Here is a 21,603-nt window from a genome sequence, read left to right on the forward strand (position 1 = left end):
GTCATATGTTTGAGAAATTGAAGTAATAGGATTTTTAAGGTTTTGAAAATCGCGCCACAGGCTGGCAGTGGCTGTTACGCAAGCGTCCCACCTAGCCCATAGAGGTTAACTAGAAGATCGGGGCACCAAGGAAAATATTCAGATTACAAAGTTATAATTTTCCTAATATAACTTTCCTATATTATAACATTATATATTATAGTATCTGACCGATTATCTTCTGGTTTAAATGGTGTATTTTACCTCGCGTCCAGTCTCATTCCAAACGTCGTAAATTGTTATCTGCACGAACCCAGTCTTCACTAAGTCATCCATACATCAATTGTCTTAAAATCATTTATTTACTAAACTAAGTAATTCACAGAAAGCATACAAACAGTGGTTATCGTTACAAAGAAATGGTGGAGGAATGTTCCCTAGTGGGCTAAACCGGCATGGCGACTTGTTAAACAAACAAGGGGGTTGGGGGCAGCGGAGAAGGCACAACAGAGTTGATAAATATTAACATGCTAAGCCTTTGCACATGAACGCTCACTCATTCGGGAACAATTGCAATCAATATATATTTACATTTTTTTACATTTACATTTTAGTAATTTAGCAGACGCTCTTATCCAGAGCGACTTACAGTAGTGAGTGCATACATTTCATACAGTACTGGTCCCCCGTGGGAATTGAACCCACAACCCTGGCATTGCCAACACCATGCTCTACCAACTGAGCCACACGCTCAGTGTGTCATCGGGATCCTTGTTGGAGAGTTTTTGTCCTGTTGGAGAGTTTATGTCCGCGTTCTCTTTCTCTCGGTTAGAATGGATCTTTCAAAACGACATTCGTTCATGTCGTTATAGAATGTATGTTTCGTCAGTTTCGCGTTCAATGATACCGAATTTCTAGCTGCAGACTAGCAATTAATATCAAAGACTTGTTATTATTCTGTCGGTATCGATAGTCTAAAAGTTTAACCACGTGGTATGGTTAAAGTTCAGTCGAGGAATGCATGGTCAAACCTTGGCTCTCTCTTCTGAGATAAGCTGGTCTAAAGAAAGTAATTCTGGGTGGGGGTTTTATACTGAACATAGAAAAGGCTGTCACATGACGCCTTGTCCTGTCTGTGTCCCTGGGGGCGTGCCGATGACTGAGTTAACCTCTCTGGGCTAGGTGGGACGCTTGCGTCCCACCTACTCAACAGCCAGTGTAATCCCGTGGCGCGATATTCAAATACCTCAAATGCAAAAACTTCAATTTTTCAAACATATGACTATTTTACACCATTTTAAAGACAAGACTCTCCTTTATCTAACCACACTGTCCGATTTCAAAAAGGCTTCACAGCGAAAGCAAAACATTAGATTATGTCAGCAGAGTACCCAGCCAGAAATAATCAGACACCCATTTTTCAAGCTAGCATATAATGTCACAATCCAAACCACAGCTAAATGCAGCACTAACCTTTGATCTTCATCAGATGACAACCCTAGGACATTATGTTATACAATACATGCATGTATTGTTCAATCAAGTTCATATTTATATCAAAAACCAGCTTTTTACATTAGCATGTGACTAGCATGTGACTAGCATTCCCACCGAACACTGCCGGTGAATTTAGTAAATTACTCACGATAAACGTTCACAAAAAACATAACAATTATTTTAAAAATTATAGATACAGAACTCCTCTATGCACTCGATGTCCGATTTTAAAATAGCTTTTCGGTGAAAGCACATTTTGCAATATTCTAAGTACATAGCCCGGCATCACAGGGCTAGCTATTTAGACACCCAGCAAGTTTAGCACTCACCAAAGTCAGATTTACTATAAGAAAAATGTTATTACCTTTGCTGTTCTTCGTCAGAATGCACTCCCAGGCCTTCTACTTCAATAAGAAATGTTGGTTTGGTCCCAAATAATCCATTGTTATATCCAAATAGCGGCGTTTTGTTCGTGCGTTCAAGACACTATCCGAAGGGTGACGCGCCCGACGTGTTTCGTGACAAAAAAAATTGAAATATTCCATTACCGTACTTCAAAGCATGTCAGCCGCTTTTTAAAATCAATTTTTATGCGATTTTTCTCGTAAAAAAGCGACAATATTCTGACCGGGAAACCCTGTTTTCGTTCAAAGACGAAAAAATAAAAACATGGAGTCGTCTCCTGCACGCGCCCCCAGTCTCATTGTTCTCAGATCGACCACTATCCAAATGCGCTACTGTTTTTCAGCCATGACCTGCAAAGTCATCACTCAATGTTCTGGCGCCCTCTGAGAGCCTATGGGAGCCGTAGGAAGTGTCACGTTACAGCAGAGATCCTCAGTTTTCAATAAAGAGAGTGTAGAAGGCCAAGAAATGGTCAGAGGGCACTTCCTGTAAGGAATCTTCTCAGGTTTTTGCCTGCCATATGAGTTCTGTTATACTCACAGATACCATTCAAACAGTTTTAGAAACTTTAGTGTGTTTTCTATCCTAAACAATTATATGCATATTCTAGTTTCTGGGCAGTAGTAATAACCAGATTAAATCGGGTACGTTTTTTTATCCGGCCGTGCAAATACTGCCCCCTACCCTAGAGAGGTTAACCTCTATGGGACCGGCGGGACGAATTCGTCCCACCTACGTAACAGCCACTGCCAGCCTGTGGCGCGATTTTCAAAACCTTAAAAATCCTATTACTTCAATTTCTCAAACATATGACTATTTTACAGCCATTTAAAGATAAGACTCTCGTTAATCTAACCACACTGTCCGATTTCAAAAAGGCTTTACAACGAAAGCAAAACATTAGATTATGTCAGCAGAGTACCAAGCCAGAAATAATCAGACACCCATTTTTCAAGCCAGCATATAATGTCACCAAAACCCAGAAGACAGCTAAATGCAGCACTCACCTTTGATGATCTTCATCAGATGACAACCCTAGGACATTATGTTATACAATACATGCATGTTTTGTTCAATCAAGTTCATATTTATATCAAAAACCAGCTTTTTACATTAGCATGTGACGTTCAGAACTAGCATACCCCCCGCAAACTTCCGGGGAATTCGCTAACATTTTACTAAATTACTCACGATAAACGTTCACAAAAAGCATAACAATTATTTTAAGAATTATAGATACAGACCTCCTCTATGCACTCGATATGTCCGATTTTAAAATAGCTTTTTGGTGAAAGCACATTTTGCAATATTCTAAGTACATAGCCCAGGCATCACGGGCTCGCTATTTAGACACCCGGCAAGTTTAGCACTCACCATAATCATATTTACTATTATAAAAATGTCATTACCTTTTGTTGTCTTCGTCAGAATACACACCCAGGACAGCTACTTCAATAACAAATGTTGGTTTGGTCCAAAATAATCCATCGTTATATCCGAATAGCGGCGTTTTGTTCGTGCGTTCCAGACACTATCCGAAATAGTAAAGAAGTGTCGCGTGATTGGCGCAATTCCTGACAATAAAATTCAAAGTATTCCATTACCGTACGTCGAAGCATGTCAACCGCTGTTTAAAATCAATTTTTACGTCATTTTTCTCGTAGAAAAGTGATAATATTCCGACAGGGAATCTCCTTTTCGGCAAACAGAGGAAAAAATCCCAAAGGCGGGGGCGGTCGGGGTCACGCGCATAAGCTAGTGTCTCTTGATGGGCCACTTGAGAAAGGCGATAATGTGTTTCAGCCTGGGGCTGGAATGACGACATTCTGTTTTTTCCCGGGCTCTGAGAGCCTATGGAAGACGTGGGAAGTGTCACGTTAGAGCAGAGATCCTTAGTAAATGATAGAGATGGAAAACAAGTTCAACAAATGGTCAGACAGGCCACTTCCTGTAAAGGAATCTCTCAGGTTTTGACCTGCCATTTGAGTTCTGTTATACTCACAGACACCATTCAAACAGTTTTAGAAAATTTAGGGTGTTTTCTATCCATATGTAATAAGTATATGCATATTCTAGTTACTGAGTAGGAGTGGTAACCAGATTAAATCGGGTATGTTTTTTATCCAGCCGTGTCAATGCTGCCCCCTAGCCCTAACAGGTTAAATCATTTTATACAAACATTAGATGTAAGTCACATCGCTGAGGCTAGTATATAAACCTTAGTATGGTAATATGGCCATATTGTCTCTAATGAGCCTCACAAAATTGTACCACGTGGACCAGTTCGTAGCTGGATTCTTCACCGATCTTTTATACCTTCTCCGGAACATAAATGTCGTTTGGTTCTCCAATTCTGTGAGGTGGAAGAATCCTTTCTTCTCTCCATGAAACCACTCTGTCTCTTTATACTGGGGCCATGAGGCAGGACATTACATTTGGAATTTACGACCGCCTTCACACAGCCTTGTGTCAGAAGTATAGAGGTCGGGGGATGGTGCATAGAAAACCCAGAGGGCAACGTCATGACACTGTGTACTATGTGTTGGTTGTAGTCTCTCTCTCACACTAACACTCTCTCTCTCTAACAGAAACCTTCCCCTGGCCATTATCATTGGTATTCCCTTGGTGTCTGTGTGCTATGTGCTGGTCAACATTGCCTACTTCAGCGCCATGACCCCTACAGAACTACTGCAGTCTCCCGCTGTCGCTGTGGTAAGAGGGTCATCATGGAGACAGAGAGGGACGGAGACAGAGGAAGCCATTGGTTTGGCTCATATCATATCTCCCTTAGCAAGAACAAGATGCATTCTTTTCAACAACAAACAATTACATTTTATTTATTTTCTCCCCATCTCCTGGGAGGGACTTGTTTGTGACCCTTAGACTTTTGGTGACAGAGTGCTGTACCCCCTGTCGTGGGTAGTCCCTGTGTTTGTCGTCTTCTCCACTTTCGGAGCGGCCAATGGGAGCTGCTTCACTGCCGGCAGGTAAATGGACAACTTCAGGAAGACATTTTTGTTTTTGCTAATAAAATTGAATCAAGCAAATGTATTTTATAAAGCCCTTTTTATATCAGCAGTTGTCACAAATTGTTTAACAGATCTAATCTGCTTTTCTAAAATAACAGAGCACAAGCAGAGGTTAAAAATGGTGAAAAGAAAGCAAACAAAATTCAGGTTCAACATATTGCCAATATTATGTTAAACTAACATGTTTGTGCTCTATCCCACCTCAGGTTGACCTATGTGGCAGGAAGAGAGGGTCACATGGTAAAGATCTTGTCCTATATCAGTCTGAAGCGTTACACTCCTTCCCCTGCCATCATCTTCAATGTAAGTCAGAGATACAGTGCCTTGCAAAAGTATTCATCCCACTTGGTGTTTTTTTCCTATTTTGTTGCATTACGACCTGTAATTTAAATGGATTTTTATTTGTATTTCATGTAATGGACATAAACACAAAATATTCCAGTTTGGTGAAGTGAAATTAAATAACTTCTTTCAAAAAATTAAAAAAATTAAAAACAGATAACTGGTGTGTGCATATGTATTCACCCTCTTTACTATGAAGCCCCTAAATAAGATCTGGTGCAACCAGTTACCTTCAGAAGTCACATAATTAGTTAAATAAAGTCCACCTGTGTGCAATCTTAGTGTCACAAGATCTCAGTGTGTGTGTATATATATATATATATATATATATATATATATATATATATATATATATATACCTGTTCTGAAAGGCCATGGAGTCTGCAACACCACTAAGCAAGGGGCACCACCAAGCAAGGGGCACCATGAAGACCAAGGAGCTCTCCAAACAGGTAAGGGATAAAGTTGTGGAGAAGTACAGATCAGGGTTGGGTTATAAAAAAATATCCTAAACTTGAACATCCCACAGAGCACCATTAAATCCATTATTAAAAAATGGAAAGAATATGGCACCACAACCAACCAGCCAAGAGAGGGCCGCTCACCAAAACTCACAGACCAGGCAAGGAGGGCATTAATCAGAGAGGCAACAGAATTGAAGGAATGATGCATGGCGCTAAATACAGGGAAATTCTTGAGGGAATCCTTTTTCAGTCTTTCAGAGATTTGAGACTGGGATGAAGGTTCACCTTCCAACAGGACAATGACCCAAAGCATACTGCTAAAGCAATACTTGAGTGTTTTAAGGGGAAACATTTAAATGTCTTGGAATGTCCTAGTCAAAGGCCAGACCTCAATCCAATTGAGAATCTTTGGTATGGCTTAAAGATTGCTGTACACTGCCAGAACCCATCCAACTTGAAGGAGCTGGAGAAGTTTTGCCTTTGAAGAATGGTCAAAAATCCCAGTGGCTAGATGTGCCAAGCTTATAGAGACATACCCCAAGAGACTTGCAGCTGTAATTCCTGCAAAAGGTGGCTCTATAAAGTATTGACTTTGGGGGGGGGGGTGAAAAGTTATGCACACAAGTTTTCAGTTTTTTTTGTCTTATTTCTTGTTTGTTTCACAAAAATAAATATTTTGCATCTTCAAAGTGGTGGGCATGTTGTGTAAATCAAATGATACAAACCCCACAAATATTGATTTTAATTCCAGGTTGTAAGGCAAAAATAAATTGAAAAATGCCAATGGGGGTGAATACTCACAAGCCACTTTATTACATGATGTCTCTATGTTGATCTCCTCACCTCAACTCTACCCAGCTCATTGCACTCCAACTCAACTCTACTCAGCTCATTGCACTCCAACTCAACTCTACCCAGCTCATTGCACTCCAACTCAACTCTACCCAGCTCATTGCACTCCAACTCAACTCTACCCAGCTCATCGCACTCCAACTCAACTCAGTCTACTCTAATAGCCCAATATGACCATGACATGACTGAATGTTGAGTCCTGTGTGTGTTAATAAGGATATTATAGTTTTATGTTTTTAGATTAGTTTTTATTTCTATTAGTTTAAAGATTTGTATGTGAAATTCAGCTTAGTTTGTTCGTTTTCAGATCCACCCCAGCTAGCATTTTGGTTCCTTGGAAGTTGTCAGAACATATGTTTTTGGTTTCCCCATTTATTCTGGGAACGAAGCCGTGCATTTCTTGACAAGTAAAACTGAATGTTTTTCAAGGTTCTGAGAACGGAGGTGAAAATTATACCTGTTCTGGGAACGTACATTTTTAGGTTGAAGGGAGGTTCTGAGAATGTTTTACTCTGGTTCCAGGGAGGTTCTGAGAATGTTTTATTATGGTGCCCTGAAAGTTTTCCTAGGAAGATTTATTAACACTGAGAGCGGCCTCCCGAGCTCTCAGCTGTTTCAGGCACTGCATAGCAGTGCTTGAGGCGTTACTACAGACCTGGGTTCGATCCCAGGCTGTGTTACAGCTGGCCGTCACCGGAAGTCCCATGAGGCGGCGCACAATTGGCCCAGCATCGACCGGGTTATGGGAGGGTTTGGCAGGCCGGGATTATCCTTCTCCCATCGCGCTCTAGCGACTCCTTGTGGCGGGCCGGGCACCTTCAAGCTGACTTCAGTCGCCAGCTGGACAGTGTTTCCTCCGACACCTTGGCTTCCGGGTTAAGCGAGCAGTGTGGCAAGAAGCAGTGCGGGTTGGCAGGGTCGTGTTTCAGTTAACATGATTTTTTTAATGACTACATCATCATCCACATACTGGGTGTATTGTATGTAAGGGAAAACCCCCCTAATTTGGACAAAATAACATGGGAACATATTGGCATAGCACGAATCATACACACGATTGTAAATACCACCGAAAGCGGTCCATCTCCGGGCCAATCATATGGCAATTTTCCGATGGCAATTGCCAATTGTAACACCCCAAATTTCATGTATATTCGGTCCCTCAGTCGAGCAGTGAATTTCAAACACAGATTCACCCACAAAGCCCTGGGAGGTTTTGCAATGCCTCGCAAAGAAGGACCCCTATTGGTAGATGGGTAAAAAAGCAGACATTGACATCCCTTTGAGCATGGTGAAGTTATTAATTACACTTTGGATGGTGTATCAATACACACAGTCACTACAAAGATACAGGCGTCCTTCCTAACTCAGTTGCCGGAGAGGAATGAAACCGCTCAAGGATTTCACAAGGAGGCCAATGGTGACTTTAAAACAGTTAGAGTTTAACAACAACATTTCAGTTACTCTACAATACTAACCTAAATTACATTGAAAACAAGGAAGCCTGTACAGAAAAAATAATCCTAAACATGCATCCTGTTTGCAATAAGGCACTAAAGTAAAACTCCCAAAAATGTGGCTAAGAACTGAACTTTATGTCCTGAATACAAAGCGTTATGTTTGGGGCAAATCGAAAACATCACATGACTGAGCACCACTCTTTATATTTTCAAGCATGGTGGTGGCTGCATCATGTTAACTTCTTCGGGATCGGTTACCCTTCCACGGGACGGTTGAGCTAACGTAGGCTAATACAATTAGCATGAGGTTGTAAGTAACAAGAGAATTTCCCAGGACAACTTTTGAACAGAAATGCAACGGTTCATTTGATCAGTCTAAGACTTTGCACATACACTGCTGCCATCTAGTGGCCAAAATCTAAATTGCAGCTGGGCTGGAATAATACATGATGGCCTTTCTCTTGCATTCCAAAGATGATGGTACAAAAAAATACAAAAGAACGGGTATTTTTTTCTTTGTATTATCTTTTACCAGATCTATTGTGTTATATTCTCCTACATTCCTTTCACATTTCCATAAACTTTCAAGTGTTTCCTTTCAAATGGTACCAAGAATATGCATATCCTTGCTTCTAGGCCTGAGTTACAGGCAGTTAGATTTGGGTATGTAATTATAGACAAAAGTTTAAAAAAAATAATAATTAAAAAGGGGCGGACCCTTAAGAGTTTGTTAACAAGAAGACTTTGAATGTTCCTGAGTGGCAAAGTTAGTTTTGACTTAAATCGTGTTGAAAATCTCTGTACCTCGGTTGGTAGAGCATGGTGCTTGTAATGCCAAGATAATAGGTTTAATTCCCAGGACAACACACATTAAAATGTCTGCATGAATGACTAAGTCGCTTGGAATAAAAGTGTCTGCTGAATGGCATATTATATATTATAGCAATGATCAACAACCAACTTGACAGAGCTTGCAGAATTTAAAAAAGAATAATGTGCCTGTAACCTGACCCATCACTTTATACATTACTGCCCCCCAGTGGCCTAACCTGTAACCTGACCCATCACTTTATACATTACTGCCCCACAGTGGCCTAACCTATGACCTGACCCATCACTTTATACATTACTGTCCATTGCATGCATACAGGCCTTTTCGTGGCTTTCTTTTGCAAATGACTATGAATCAACAGACTTATTTCCTAAAACTTGTCAATACTAAATGTCATATTAAGGCAGAGATTCCCAAACTCGGTCCTCGGGATCCCAAGGGGTGCACATTTTGGGTTTTTGCCACACCCGTTGCTGACAGGTGTATACAATCCAGCACACAGCCATGAAATCTCCATAGACAAACATTGGCAGTAGAATGGCCTTACTGAAGAGCTCAGGGACTTTCAACCTGACACCGTCATAGGATGCCACTTTTCCAACAGGTCAGTTTGTCTAATTTCTGCCCTGCTAGAGCTGCCCCGGTCAACTGTAAGTGCTGTTATTGTGAAGTGGAAATGTCTAGGAGCAACAATGTCTCAGCCGCGAAGTAGTAGGCCACACAAGCTAACAGAACGGGACCACCGAGTGCTGAAGCGCATTGTGAGTAAAAATCATCTATCCTCAATTGCAACACTCCACTACTGAGTTACAAACTGCCCCTGGAAGCAACGTCAGCACCATAAGTGTATTTCTGAAAGCTTAATGAAATGGGTTTCCATGGCCGAGCAGCCGCACACAAGCCTTAGATCACCATACGCAATGCCAAGCATCGGGTGGAGGGGTGTAAAGCTCACCGCCATTGGACTCTGGAGCAGTGGAAATGAGTTCTCTAGAGTGATGAATCACGCATCGCCAATCACGCATCGCCATCTGGCAGCCAGACAGACGATACTGGTGACATATTATTTTGTAGCTCACACGGTGCGGGTTCTACAGGCGATTTCATTAAGATTTTGTTGTCCGGATCTTCTCGTGTAGAAAAAGTCTGCTTTTAGTTTCAGAGGAACCATGTAAGATATATAATAGATGGAGGTTCTGAGGAATGTTGTTTTTTACCAAACCCGCTTTGGTCCAGATGCAAGCGCAGTTTGGCGGGTCATGACTCGACCTTCGCCTCTCCCGAGCCCATTGGGGAGTTGCAGCGATGAGACAAAATCGTAATATCACGAAATTGGGGGGAAAAAATTGGTAAATTACGAAAAAATACACATGGAAAAAAAAAACTTGCAAAGAGGGACTATCCGTACCAAACTTTAGACATTATTCTTCCACCCCTGGATGATAATAGAGAGAAATATGGTGTCTCCTATTGTCCTGGAAGAGGTGGTCCCTTAAACAATGTAATATGGTGTCTCCTATTGCCCTGGAAGAGGTGGTCTCCAGTGATATATCCCTTAAACAATGTAATATGATGTCTCCTATTGTCCTGGAAGAGGTGGTCCCTTAACTTGTTATGGATAGGGGGCAGTATTTTCACGGCCGGATAAAAAACGTACCCGATTTAATCTGATTATTACTCCTGCCCAGAAACTAGAATATGCATATAATTATTAGCTTTGGATAGAAAACACTCCAAAGTTTCTAAAACTGTTTGAATGGTGTCTGTGAGTATAACAGAACTCATTTGGCAGGCCAAAACCTGAGAAGATTCCAAACAGGAAGCGCCCTCTCTGACCATTTCTTGGCCTTCTTGATCATCTCTATCCAAAACAGGGGATCTCTGCTGTAACGTGACATTTTCTAACGCTCCCATAGGCTCTCAGAAGGCGCCAGAACGTTGAATGATGACTTTGCAGGCCATGGCTGAAAAACAGTAGCGCATTTGGTAAGTGGTCGATCTGAGAACAATGAGACTGGTGCACGAGACGACTCCATGTTTACATTTTCAGTCTTTGAACGAAAACAACGACTCCCGGTCGGAATATTATCACTTTTTTTACGAGAAAAATCGCATAAAAATTGATTTTAAACAGCGTTTGACATGCTTCGAAGTACGGTAATGGAATATTTTGAAATTTTTGGTTACGAAACGCGCCGGGCGCGTCACCCTTCGTTACCCTTCGGATAGTGTCTTGAACGCACAACAAAACGCCACTATTTGGATATAACTATTGCTTATTTGGAACCAAACCAACATTTGTTATTGAATTAGAAGTCCTGGGAGTGCATTCTGACGAAGAACAGCAAAGGTAATCCAATTTTTCTTATAGTAAATCTGAGTTTGGTGAGTACCAAACTTGGTGGGTGTCAAAATAGCTAGCCCGTGATGGCCGGGCTATCTACTCAGAATATTGCAAAATGTGCTTTCACCGAAAAGCTATTTTAAAATTGGACATAGCGAGTGCATAGAGGAGTTCAGTATCTATAATTCTTAAAATAATTATGTTTTTTGTGAACGTTTATCGTGAGTAATTTAGTAAATTCACCGGAAGTTTGCTAGTTCTGAACGTCACATGCTAATGTAAAAAGCTGGTTTTTGATATAAATATGAACTTGATTGAACAAAACATGCATGTATTGTATAACATAATGTCCTAGGGGTGTCATCTGATGAAGATCATCAAAGGTTAGTGCTGCATTTAGCTGTGGTTTGGATTTATGTGACATTATATGCTAGCTTGAAAAATGGGTGTCTGATTATTTCTGGCTGGGTACTCTGCTGACATAATCTAATGTTTTGCTTTCATTGTAAAGCCTTTTTGAAATCGGACAGTGTGGTTAGATAAAGGAGAGTCTTGTCTTTAAAATGCTGTGAAATAGTCATATGTTTGAAAAATTGAAGTTTTTGCATTTTTGAGGAATTTGTAATTCGCGCCACCTTTATCATTGGATATTGGAGCAGGTGTTCCGCTAGCGGAACGTCTAGATGTAAGAGGTTTGGGTCAAACGTTTCAGGTAACCTTCCACAAGCTTCCCACAATAAGTTGGGTGAATTTTGGCCCATTCTTCCTGACAGAGTTGGTGTAACTGAGTCAGGTTTGTAGGCCTCCTTGCTCGCACACACTTTTTCAGTTCTACCCACAAATGTTCTATAGGATTGAGGTCAGGGCTTTGTGATGGCCACTCCAATACCTTGACTTTGTTGTCCTTAACCTCTATGGGCTAGGTGGGACGCTAGCGTGCCACCCGTGGTGCACTCCATCAACAGCAGGTGCATTTCAAGAGCGGCAAATTTGAATCCAAATAAATGTCAAAATTCAAATTTTTCAAAAATACAACTATTTTACACCATTTGAAAGATAAACATCTCCTTAATCTAACCACGTTTTACGATTTCAAAAAGGTTTTACGGCGAAAGCATAAATTTAGAGTATGTTAGGACAGTACATTTACAAGAGTTGTGTGTAATGTTTTGTCAAGTCAAAGACAGGGTCACCAAAACCATAAAACCAGCTAAAATGATGCACTAACCTTTTACAATCTCCATCAGATGACACTCCTAGGACATTATGTTAGACAATGCATGCATTTTTAGTTCTATCAAGTTCATATTTATATCCAAAAACAGCGTTTTACTATGGCATTGATGTTGAGGAAATCGTTTCCCTCCAACAACCGGCAGTCAAGTCAGCGTCACAAATTAAATAATTAAAATTAGAAAACATTGGTAAAATATTATATTGTCATTTAAAGAATTATAGATTTACATCTCTTGAACGCAATCAACTTGCCAGATTTAAAAATAACCTTACTGGGAAATCACACTTTGCAATAATCTGAGCACTGCGCCCAGAAAAATACGCGTTGCGATACAGACTAGACGTCATGTTGGGGAGATCTAAAATCGAAAATACTATGTAAATAATCCATTACCTTTGATTCTCTTCATCAGATGTCACTTCCAGGTATCACAGGTCCATAACGAATGTAGTTTTGTTCAAAAAAGCTCATCATTTATGTCCAAAAATCTCCGTCTTGTTAGCACATGATCTAAGCCAGCCGGACTTCTCGTCATGAACGAGGGGAAAAAATATATTTACGTTCGTTCAAACATGTCAAACGTTGTATAGCATAAATCATTAGGGCCTTTTTTAACCAGAACATGAATAATATTCAAGGTGGACGAATGCATACTCTTTTATAACGTATTGGAACGAGGGTACCCAACATGAACTCGCGCGCCAGGTGTCTAATGGGACATCATCGTTCCATGGCTCTTGTTCGGTCAGATCTCCCTCCAGAAGGCTCAAAACACTTTGTAAAGGCTGGTGACATCTAGTGGAAGCAATAGGAAGTGCCAAAATATTCCTCAGCCCCTGTGTTTTTCAATGGGATAGGTTTAAAGTCAATACAACACATCAGGTATCCACTTCCTGTCAGAAAATGTCTCAGGGTTTTGCCTGCCAAATGAGTTCTGTTATACTCACAGACACCATTCAAACAGTTTTAGAAACTTTAGAGTGTTTTCTATCCATATATAATAAGTATATGCATATTCTAGTTACTGGGTAGGATTAGTAACCAGATTAAATCGGGTACATTTTTTTTATCCAGACGTGCAAATGCTGCCCCCTAGCCCTAACAGGTTAAGCCACTCTGCCACAACTTTGGAAGTATGCTTGGGGTCATTGTCCATTTGGAAGACCCATTTGCGACCCAAGCTTTAACTTCCTGAATGATGTCTTGAGATTTTGCTTCAATATATCCACATAATTTTCCTCCCTCATGATGCCATCTATTTTGTGAAGTGCACCAGTCCCTCCTGCAGCAAAGCACCCCCACAACATGATGCTGCCACCCCCGTGCGTCACGGTTGGGATGATGTTCTTCAGCTTGCAAGCCTCCCCTTTATTCCTCCATACATAACGATGGTCATTATGGCCAAACAGTTCTATTTTTGTTTCATCAGACCAGAGGACATTTCTCCAAAAAGTACGATCTTTGTCCCCATGTGCAGCTGCAAACCGTAGTCTGGCTTTTATATGGCAGTTTGTGAGCAGTGGCTTCTTCCTTGCTGAGCGTCCTTTCAGGTTATGTTGATATAGGACTCCTTTTACTGTGGATATAGATACTTTTGTACCTGTTTCCTCCAGCATCTTCACAAGGTCCTTTGCGGTTGTTCTGGGATTGATTTGCACTTTTCGCACCAAAGTACGTTCATCTCAACAGAACTCGTCTCCTTCCTGAGCGGTATGACGGCTGCGTGGTCCCATGGTGTTTATACTTGCATAGTATTGTTTGTCCAGATGAACGTGATACCTTCAGGCGTTTGGAAATTGCTTCCAAGGATGAACCAGACTTGTGGAAGTCTACAATTATTTTTATTTTTTTTAGGTCTTGGCTGATTTTCTTTTGATTTTCCCATGATGTCAAGCAAAGAGGCACTGAGTTTGAAGGTAGACCTTGAAATACATCCACAGGTACACCTCCAATTGACTCAAATGATGTCAATTAGCCTATCAGAAGCCTCTAAAGCCATGACATCATTTTCTGGAACTTTCCAAGCTGTTTAATCTTAGGGCTCAAATCCCGTTTAATGGATTGACAACAGCCAGTGAAAGTGCAGGGCGCCAAATTCAAATAACAAAAATATCATAATTAAAATTCCTCAAGCATACAAGTATTATACACCATTTTAAAGATAAACTTCTTGTTAATCCAATCACCGTGTCCGATTTCAAAAAGGTTTTACAGCGAAAGCACACCATACGATTGTTAGGACAGCGCCTTGTCACAAAAAAACAGCAATTTTCCAGCCAAAGAGAGGAGTCACAAAAAACAGAAATAGAGAACGTTAATCACTAACCTTTGATCTTCATCAGATGGCACTCATAGGACTTCATGTTACACAATACATGTATGTTTTGTTCAATAAAGTTCATATTTATATCCAAAAATCTCAGTTTACATTGGCTCGTTTACTTTGGGCTCCTCATTCATCCGGATGTGAAAATACTGCCCCCTTTCCCAAACAGGTTTTAACAAGAAATTTGTGGAGTGGTTAAAAAACTAGTTTTAATGACTCCAACCTAAGTGTATGTAAACTTCCGACTTCAACTGTATATCCCTTAAATAATGTAATATGGTGTCTCCTATTGCCCTGGAAGAGGTGGTCTCCACTGATAGACCATCTCTCAGTAAATGTACACTACGCTTTGGTCCTATTATTGCTCAAGCAGTATCTATTTGGTGGAAAATGTAACTGGGAATCAAAATGGCATACCCATACTCCTATATTTCACAATAATGCCTTGCGATCTGGAGGGTGGTCCAAATGTAGAGTCTGTACCCTTAGAGATGCCAATCTGGACCCTTAGAGATGCCAATCTGGACCCTTAGAGATATTGTGGACCGTAATGTTTTGAGAACATTCCAAGCTCTGAAAGACCCATTACCAGGCTCAAAGACACATATACATTACCAGGCAAATCCTTTTTTCTGTATTTACATCTTAGGTCAGCCATGCTGGCCTCTGGAGTCCCTTGGGAAATACAACTACCGAACCATCCTATGATGGGATTTATAAATACATTTCCTGGGCTCCTGAAAGGACTGATCTTTATATATGAACAACTCTTGGAAAGCTCATATTCTGAGCATTAAAAAAGTATGGTCCACAGATCTAAATGAATCTGAACAGCCTTTTAACTGGAACAGAATATGGAAAAATATGACCTTGACATCCTGTAATCCAAACTATCAAGTTATACATTTTTTAAGTTCATTCACAGGAAACATTTTAAGATGAAATTGGCTCCAACTGTTCACTGAAACCTGTAGGAAACTGAAATTCCCATAGAAGAACGTTGTTTTTTAATGTTCTCTGAACTATTTGAGAACATTTCCAATGTCAGACCAGTCGGAGAACATTGCTAGAATATTACCAGAAATGAAATGTAACTATGTTTGTACTTTTAGGGAAAGTTCTGTTTAAAGTAATGAAATACCAAGAAATAACGTTTTTTTTCTTGTCAAGTTCCTTAAATGTGCTGCTTCAGTTTACCCTGTTGTTGTGGTGGTTGTAGGGTATTCTGGCCGTATTCTACATTATCCCAGCAGACATCAACACCCTGATCAACTACTTTAGTTTCGCCCAGTGGGCTTTCTACGGTCTCACAGCTCTCGCTCTCATCGTCATGCGCTTCACCAGGAAGGAACTCAAGAGGCCCGTCAAGGTAAGACTAGACTCACATTGTCATACATCCAAGTCCTGTATATTAATTTTTGTATTTAACCTTTTATTTAACTGGGCAAGTCAGTTAAGAACAAATTCTTATTTTCAATGACGGCCTAGGAACAGTGGGTTAACTGCCTTGTTCAGGGGCAGAATGATTTTTTTTTTACCTTGTCAGCTCGGGGATTCTATCTAGCAACCTTTCAGTTACTGGCCCAAAGCTCTAACCAGTAGGCTACCTGCAGCCCCTCATCTCTTGGCTATTGGAAGAACATAGTTATAACTATCAGGTTGAACTCATGGATGGTCAGTCCTAACATCCATAGCTCTGTCTATACATTTTAGAGTGGTTACATTTCTCCAGCCACATCCCTCAGCTGGTTACCACAACAAATGGGGTGGTAACCGCTTTGATGTTTTTCTGAATCCTAGATTCCCTTAACCTGTTTTTAGAGCAATACTGTCCGAGATCCCTCCTGTGAGACTGACAGGTGGTTATGTCCTGGTTGTCCCCCAACAGTGTCCCATGCCCATAGCAGTGCTGGTGGTGATAGTGTCCTGCTACCTGGTCCTAGCACCTATCATAGACAAGCCAGAGCTGGAGTATCTGTACTGTACCATCTTCATCCTCAGCGGTCTGCTGCTCTACTTCCCCTTCGTACACCGCAAGTTCAGCTGGACACGCAGGGTCATGAGTGAGTAACGACCCACTGCTCAGAGTTGTTGACGCTTGAGGGTTGGAGAGAGACTTTATCCCAAAATGGGCCCCCTATTCCCTTTGTAGTGCACTAGAAGACAACACTGCCTTTATCCCAAAATGGCCCCCTATTCCCTCTGTAGTGCACTAGAAGACAACACTGTCTGTGTCCCAAATAGTTCCCTGTGTAGTGCACTTACCTATGGGCCCTGGTGAAAGGTAGTGCACTATAATATAGGGGATAGGGTGCCATTTGGGAAGCAAACACTATCTTCTGCAACTTGGGTCTTTTTTATGTATCAAAATGTTTTATTCCTCAGTGAGGGGTACTGGAGTTCTTCCCCTTTAGATAATTCCAGTCATTGTGGAGTTCAACTCAGAAGGTCACAGAGCCTATAGATCATGCTGTGATTGGGCTGATGTCACCTTTATTAACCTTTTTATTAAAGTTATTTATTATTAACCTTTAATTAGCCTGATTGGTCCAATCTGACCTTTAACCTTTCACCTCCCCTGCAGGGCCAATCACCATGCACCTCCAGCTGCTGATGGAGGTCGTTCCTCCTGAGAAAAACGAATAGAGGAAGATAATAAACAGCCTAAACTGACTGATGTGGACAAATGTATTTTACTGCATCCCAAATGGTACCCTATTCCCTATGTGGGGCACTACCCCATAGGCTCTAGTCAAAAGTAGTGCACCACATAGGGTGCCATTTGAGACGCAAGCTTAGAAAACACAGACTGTCTCATAATGAAGGTACTGTCTCATAATGAAGGTACTGTCTCATAATGAAGGTACTGTCTCATAATGCTGGAAATGCTGGAATCCTGTCTGTTTCTCTCCTATGAGACTATCGCCAATATAGATGGTCTATATAATGCCCCTCTGTGTTTAAACTCTGCTTAGGAGGACATATTTGCTTTTAGGACACTGCCAATATATATATTGAAGACAGAGAGGCTCAGCTTGGCAGGTTGGCAGCAGCCGTCTACACGGTCTGGATCCCAAACGAATTGACTGGAAACAGGAGGTCAACGGCTGCGTCTCAAATCGCACCCTATGCCCTAGGGAACGGGGCGCCATTTGAGACGCTGACAATATGCTGTTCTTGTACATGACTAGAGAGAACATAATAGACCAAAATGATGTCATTATTTTTTCTTGTCCTCGACATTGTTTAAAATCTCTCATGTTTGCGCTGTTCAAGCACTTCTATATTATCTATGGTTTTAATAGTTATTTGACAAGTTAAAAGACATATTTGTCCCTTGTTGTCTTCTATCTCGTCCACCAGCGGCCAGTTGAACCTGGGGACACGGGTCATCTTATACTGCCTGCTGTGTGATGTCACTCTAAACTGAATGTAGATTTTATACTACTGAATTCAACGTTTCAAAACCCCTTCTCTTCTTGGACTTGAAAAGTAGATAGTGAGTTGTTGTGTTTGTGAATAAAATGGCTTTCCCTTCAATTGTAATTCAACCCCACAAATCAATTCATTTTTGTCATGCTATAAAAAGTTGACAGTATCTGTTTACTAACCAGAAACATCAATCACTTTCCTGAACTTTAACCTTCACCCCCAGTTTAATGACCATCTTGAACTGCGTTGATAGAGGCTATGGTGAGATCAGTCATCCACAACAGTAGGTGGCGTAGTAACACAACACACCGGAAACACGGTTCTTCTTCTACGCCCTTGACCTTCCTGCTCATATGACGACACATCAACACAATAACGTTTGACAATTTGCTGATGTGGACTTTTTGCTTCAGAATAACATTATTGGAAATGAGAGAATAAAAGGATGAATACGGCTCTGAGACACTGGAAGGAAGCCGCGACGGTCATACTAGCTGCTGGTACGAGACATAAACTCACTGTAGATAGTTTGACAAGGTGCGTCGATAAAGGCACCTCTACACCTGTCATCAGTGGACATCCCAACTTGCCTGACAGGTTCGCCTTCGACTATGAAGTGTTGTTGTTGAAACGAAGCGGTACGAGTCGTTTCATGCCGAATGCTTATGTCTTTCTCGGCGGTATGGTGGATCTGTCAGATTTCTTAAGTCAATGGCTTGATCTTTTTAAATCTTTTTGGAGCTTACTGAATTTTGGACTGGGATTTGTGAAACAGCCTCCGGAGACGAGACCTATCTTCTCCACAGACAGAAAGAAACTGGGTTCTCCCTTTCCAGGAGACGTCGCATTGAGAATCTGTGCAGTGAGGGAAACGTTTGAGGAGTCAGGTGTACTTCTAGTCGTGCCAAAAGAGGAAGAGAGTATTTTACTTAATAACAGCATCGAGAACAACAGATACAGTCAGTCTGAATTAACCAGAATAACCGATCTCTGTGACAAGTGAATTGGTTAAATGGAGAGTGCTGGTAAATGAGAACCCCTCTAACTTCATCAGGATGTGCAGGGAGCTGGAGTGTCTACCTAACTGGGGTCTGCATGAATGGGGTAACTGGCTGACCCCTACTGGTGTGTACGGGAAACAGAGGAGGTACGACACGGCCTTCTACATCTGCTGCTTGCAGGAAACACCACCTCACACCATGCAAGACGAGAAGGAAATTGTGCACTTTAAGGTGATCCCATAGCTTAGTAAGGTGAAAGTGTATTTTATTGTGGTGTTAAGCGACTCTGTATTCATTCATGATGTATTCATCAGTTCATAATATTGTTGTAAACTGTTCATTTAATCTTAGTCGAACCTAAATTTACATGAAGGGTCTGATTAAAAGATGGCACCGAAGAACATGGCTGACGTTTTACATTCTCCCAACCAATTGTGCTATTTTGTGTTTTTTTATTTATTTATTTATTATATTTTTTTTGCTTAACTTATTTTTGAAGTTATTGTGTACATGATGTTGCTGCTACCGTCTCTTATGACCGAAAATAACTTCTGGACATCAGAAAAGCGACTACTCACCACGGACTGGAATAAACTTTTTCCTTTAACGAGTCTGATGAGAAGGATATCATGCTTGACATTAAAAACTAACATTTTATGTTTCACCAAGACGTGTCTGAACGAAGAGGCGGACAACATAGAGCTCGCAGGATTTTCCATGTACTGGCAGAACAGAGACGCTACCTGTGGTAAGACGAGGGGTATATGTGTCTTTTTGTCAATAACAGCTAGTGAGCGATGTCTAATATTAAAGAAGTCTCGAGGTATTGCTCGCCTGAGGTAGAGTACCTCATGATAAGCTGTAGACCACATTATGTACCAAGAGAGTTCTCATCTGTATTATTCGTAGCCACCTATTTACCACCACAGACCGATGCTGGCACTAAGACCGCTCTCAACCAACTCTATAAGGCCATAAGCAAAGAAGAAAATATTCACCCAGAGGCGGTGCTCCTAGTGGCCGGGGACTTTAATGCAGGCAAATTAAATCAGTTTTACCAAATTTTTACCAGCATGTCACGTGCAATCAGGGGGAAAAAAATTCCTACACCACCTTTACTCCACACACAGAGATGCAAACAAAGCTCTCCCTCTCCCTCCATTTAGAAAATCTGACCATAATTCTATCCTCATGATTCCTGCTAACAAGCTAAAACTAAAGCAGGAAGTACCAGTGACTCGCTCAATACGGAAGTGGTCAGATGACGCGGATGCTAAGCTACAGGACTGTTTTGCTGCACAGACTGGAATCAGACTCTGCATCAATGATGTCGTCCACACAGTGACTGTACGTACATATCCCAACTAGAAGCCATGGATTAAAGGCAACATCAGCATCGAGCTAAAGGCTAGAGCTGCCGCTTTCAAGGAGCGGGAGACTAATCCGGACACTTATAAGAAATCCCGCTATGCCCTTCAGACGAACCATCAAACAAGCAAAGCGTCAATACAGGATTAAGATTGAACCCTACTACACCGGCTCTGACGCTCGTCGGATGTGGCAGGGTTTGAAAACTATTACGGACTACAAAGGGAAAACCAGACGCGAGCTGCCCAGTGATGCGAGCCTACCAGATGAGCTTAATGCCTTTCATGCTCGCTTCGAGGCAGGCAACACTGAAGCATGCATGAGAGCACCAGCTGTTCTGGATGACTGTGATAACGCTCTCGGTAGCCAATGTGAACAACACCTTTAAACAGGTCAACATTCACAAAGCCGCTGGGCCAGACGGATTACCAGGACGTGTACTCAAAGCATGCGCGGACCAACTGTCAAGTGTCTTCACTGACATGTCCAACCTCTCCCTGACCGAGTCTGTAATACCTACATCTTTCAAGCAGACCACCATAGTCCCTGTGCCCAAGGAAGCGAAGATAACCTGCCTAAATGATTTACCACCCCGTGGCACTCACATTGGTAGCCATGAAGTGCTTTGAAAGGCTGGTCATGGCTCACATCAACAGCATCCTCCCGGACACCCTAGACCCACTCCAATTTGCATACCGCCCAAACAGATCCACAGATGACGCAATATCAATCGCACTCCACACTGCCCTTTCTCACCTGTACAAAAGGAACATCTATGTGAGAATGTTGTTCATTGACTACAGCTCAGCGTTCAACACCATAGTGCCTTAGCTCATCACTAAGCTAAGAACCCTGGGACTAAACACCTCCCTCTGCAACTGGATCCTGGACTTCATGACGGGCCGCCCCCAGGTGGTAAGAGTAGGCAACAACACGTCTGCCACGCTGATCCTTAACACTGGGGCCATTCAGGGGTGTGTACTTAGTCCCCTCCTGTATTCCCTGTTCACCCACGACTGAGTGGCCAAACACAAC

At 41.6% G+C, this 21,603-nt stretch overlaps 2 protein-coding genes across 2 annotated transcripts in view; both read left to right on the top strand.

The window, feature by feature from the left end:
• Positions 1-17,440, top strand: part of LOC106562753 (b(0,+)-type amino acid transporter 1-like) — a 63,047-nt gene extending 45,607 nt beyond the window's left edge. Inside the window, exons 7-12 of the mRNA XM_082957555.1 lie at positions 4,470-4,593; positions 4,765-4,868; positions 5,117-5,213; positions 15,987-16,136; positions 16,656-16,830; positions 17,352-17,440. Coding sequence (XP_082813681.1) covers positions 4,470-4,593; positions 4,765-4,868; positions 5,117-5,213; positions 15,987-16,136; positions 16,656-16,830; positions 17,352-17,413 — 712 coding nt within the window. The 3' untranslated portion in view covers positions 17,414-17,440. The remainder of the gene's footprint in view (positions 1-4,469; positions 4,594-4,764; positions 4,869-5,116; positions 5,214-15,986; positions 16,137-16,655; positions 16,831-17,351) is intronic.
• Positions 17,441-18,637: 1,197 nt separating this feature from the next.
• LOC106562752 (acyl-coenzyme A diphosphatase NUDT19-like) lies at positions 18,638-19,605 on the top strand. Its single transcript, XM_045690390.2, has 2 exons — positions 18,638-19,162; positions 19,200-19,605. Exons 1-2 carry the CDS (start codon positions 18,645-18,647, stop codon positions 19,441-19,443), a joined length of 762 nt encoding a protein of 253 aa, XP_045546346.1. The 5' UTR covers positions 18,638-18,644; the 3' UTR covers positions 19,444-19,605.
• The last annotated feature ends 1,998 nt before the right edge of the window (positions 19,606-21,603 follow it).

Source organism: Salmo salar, chromosome 11, assembly GCF_965601325.2.
Source record: "Salmo salar chromosome 11, fSalSal1, whole genome shotgun sequence".
Classification (NCBI taxonomy): domain Eukaryota; kingdom Metazoa; phylum Chordata; class Actinopteri; order Salmoniformes; family Salmonidae; genus Salmo; species Salmo salar.

What these genes read in the sequence shown, in the direction of transcription:
- LOC106562752 (XM_045690390.2), top strand. Translation starts at nt 18,645, where the DNA reads ATGAATACGGCTCTGAGACACTGGAAGGAAGCCGCGACGGTCATACTA. An exon ending in GAGAACAACAGATACAGTCA is followed by an intron (nt 19,163 to 19,199) that starts GTCTGAATTAAC and finishes CTCTGTGACAAG; the next exon opens with TGAATTGGTTAAATGGAGAG.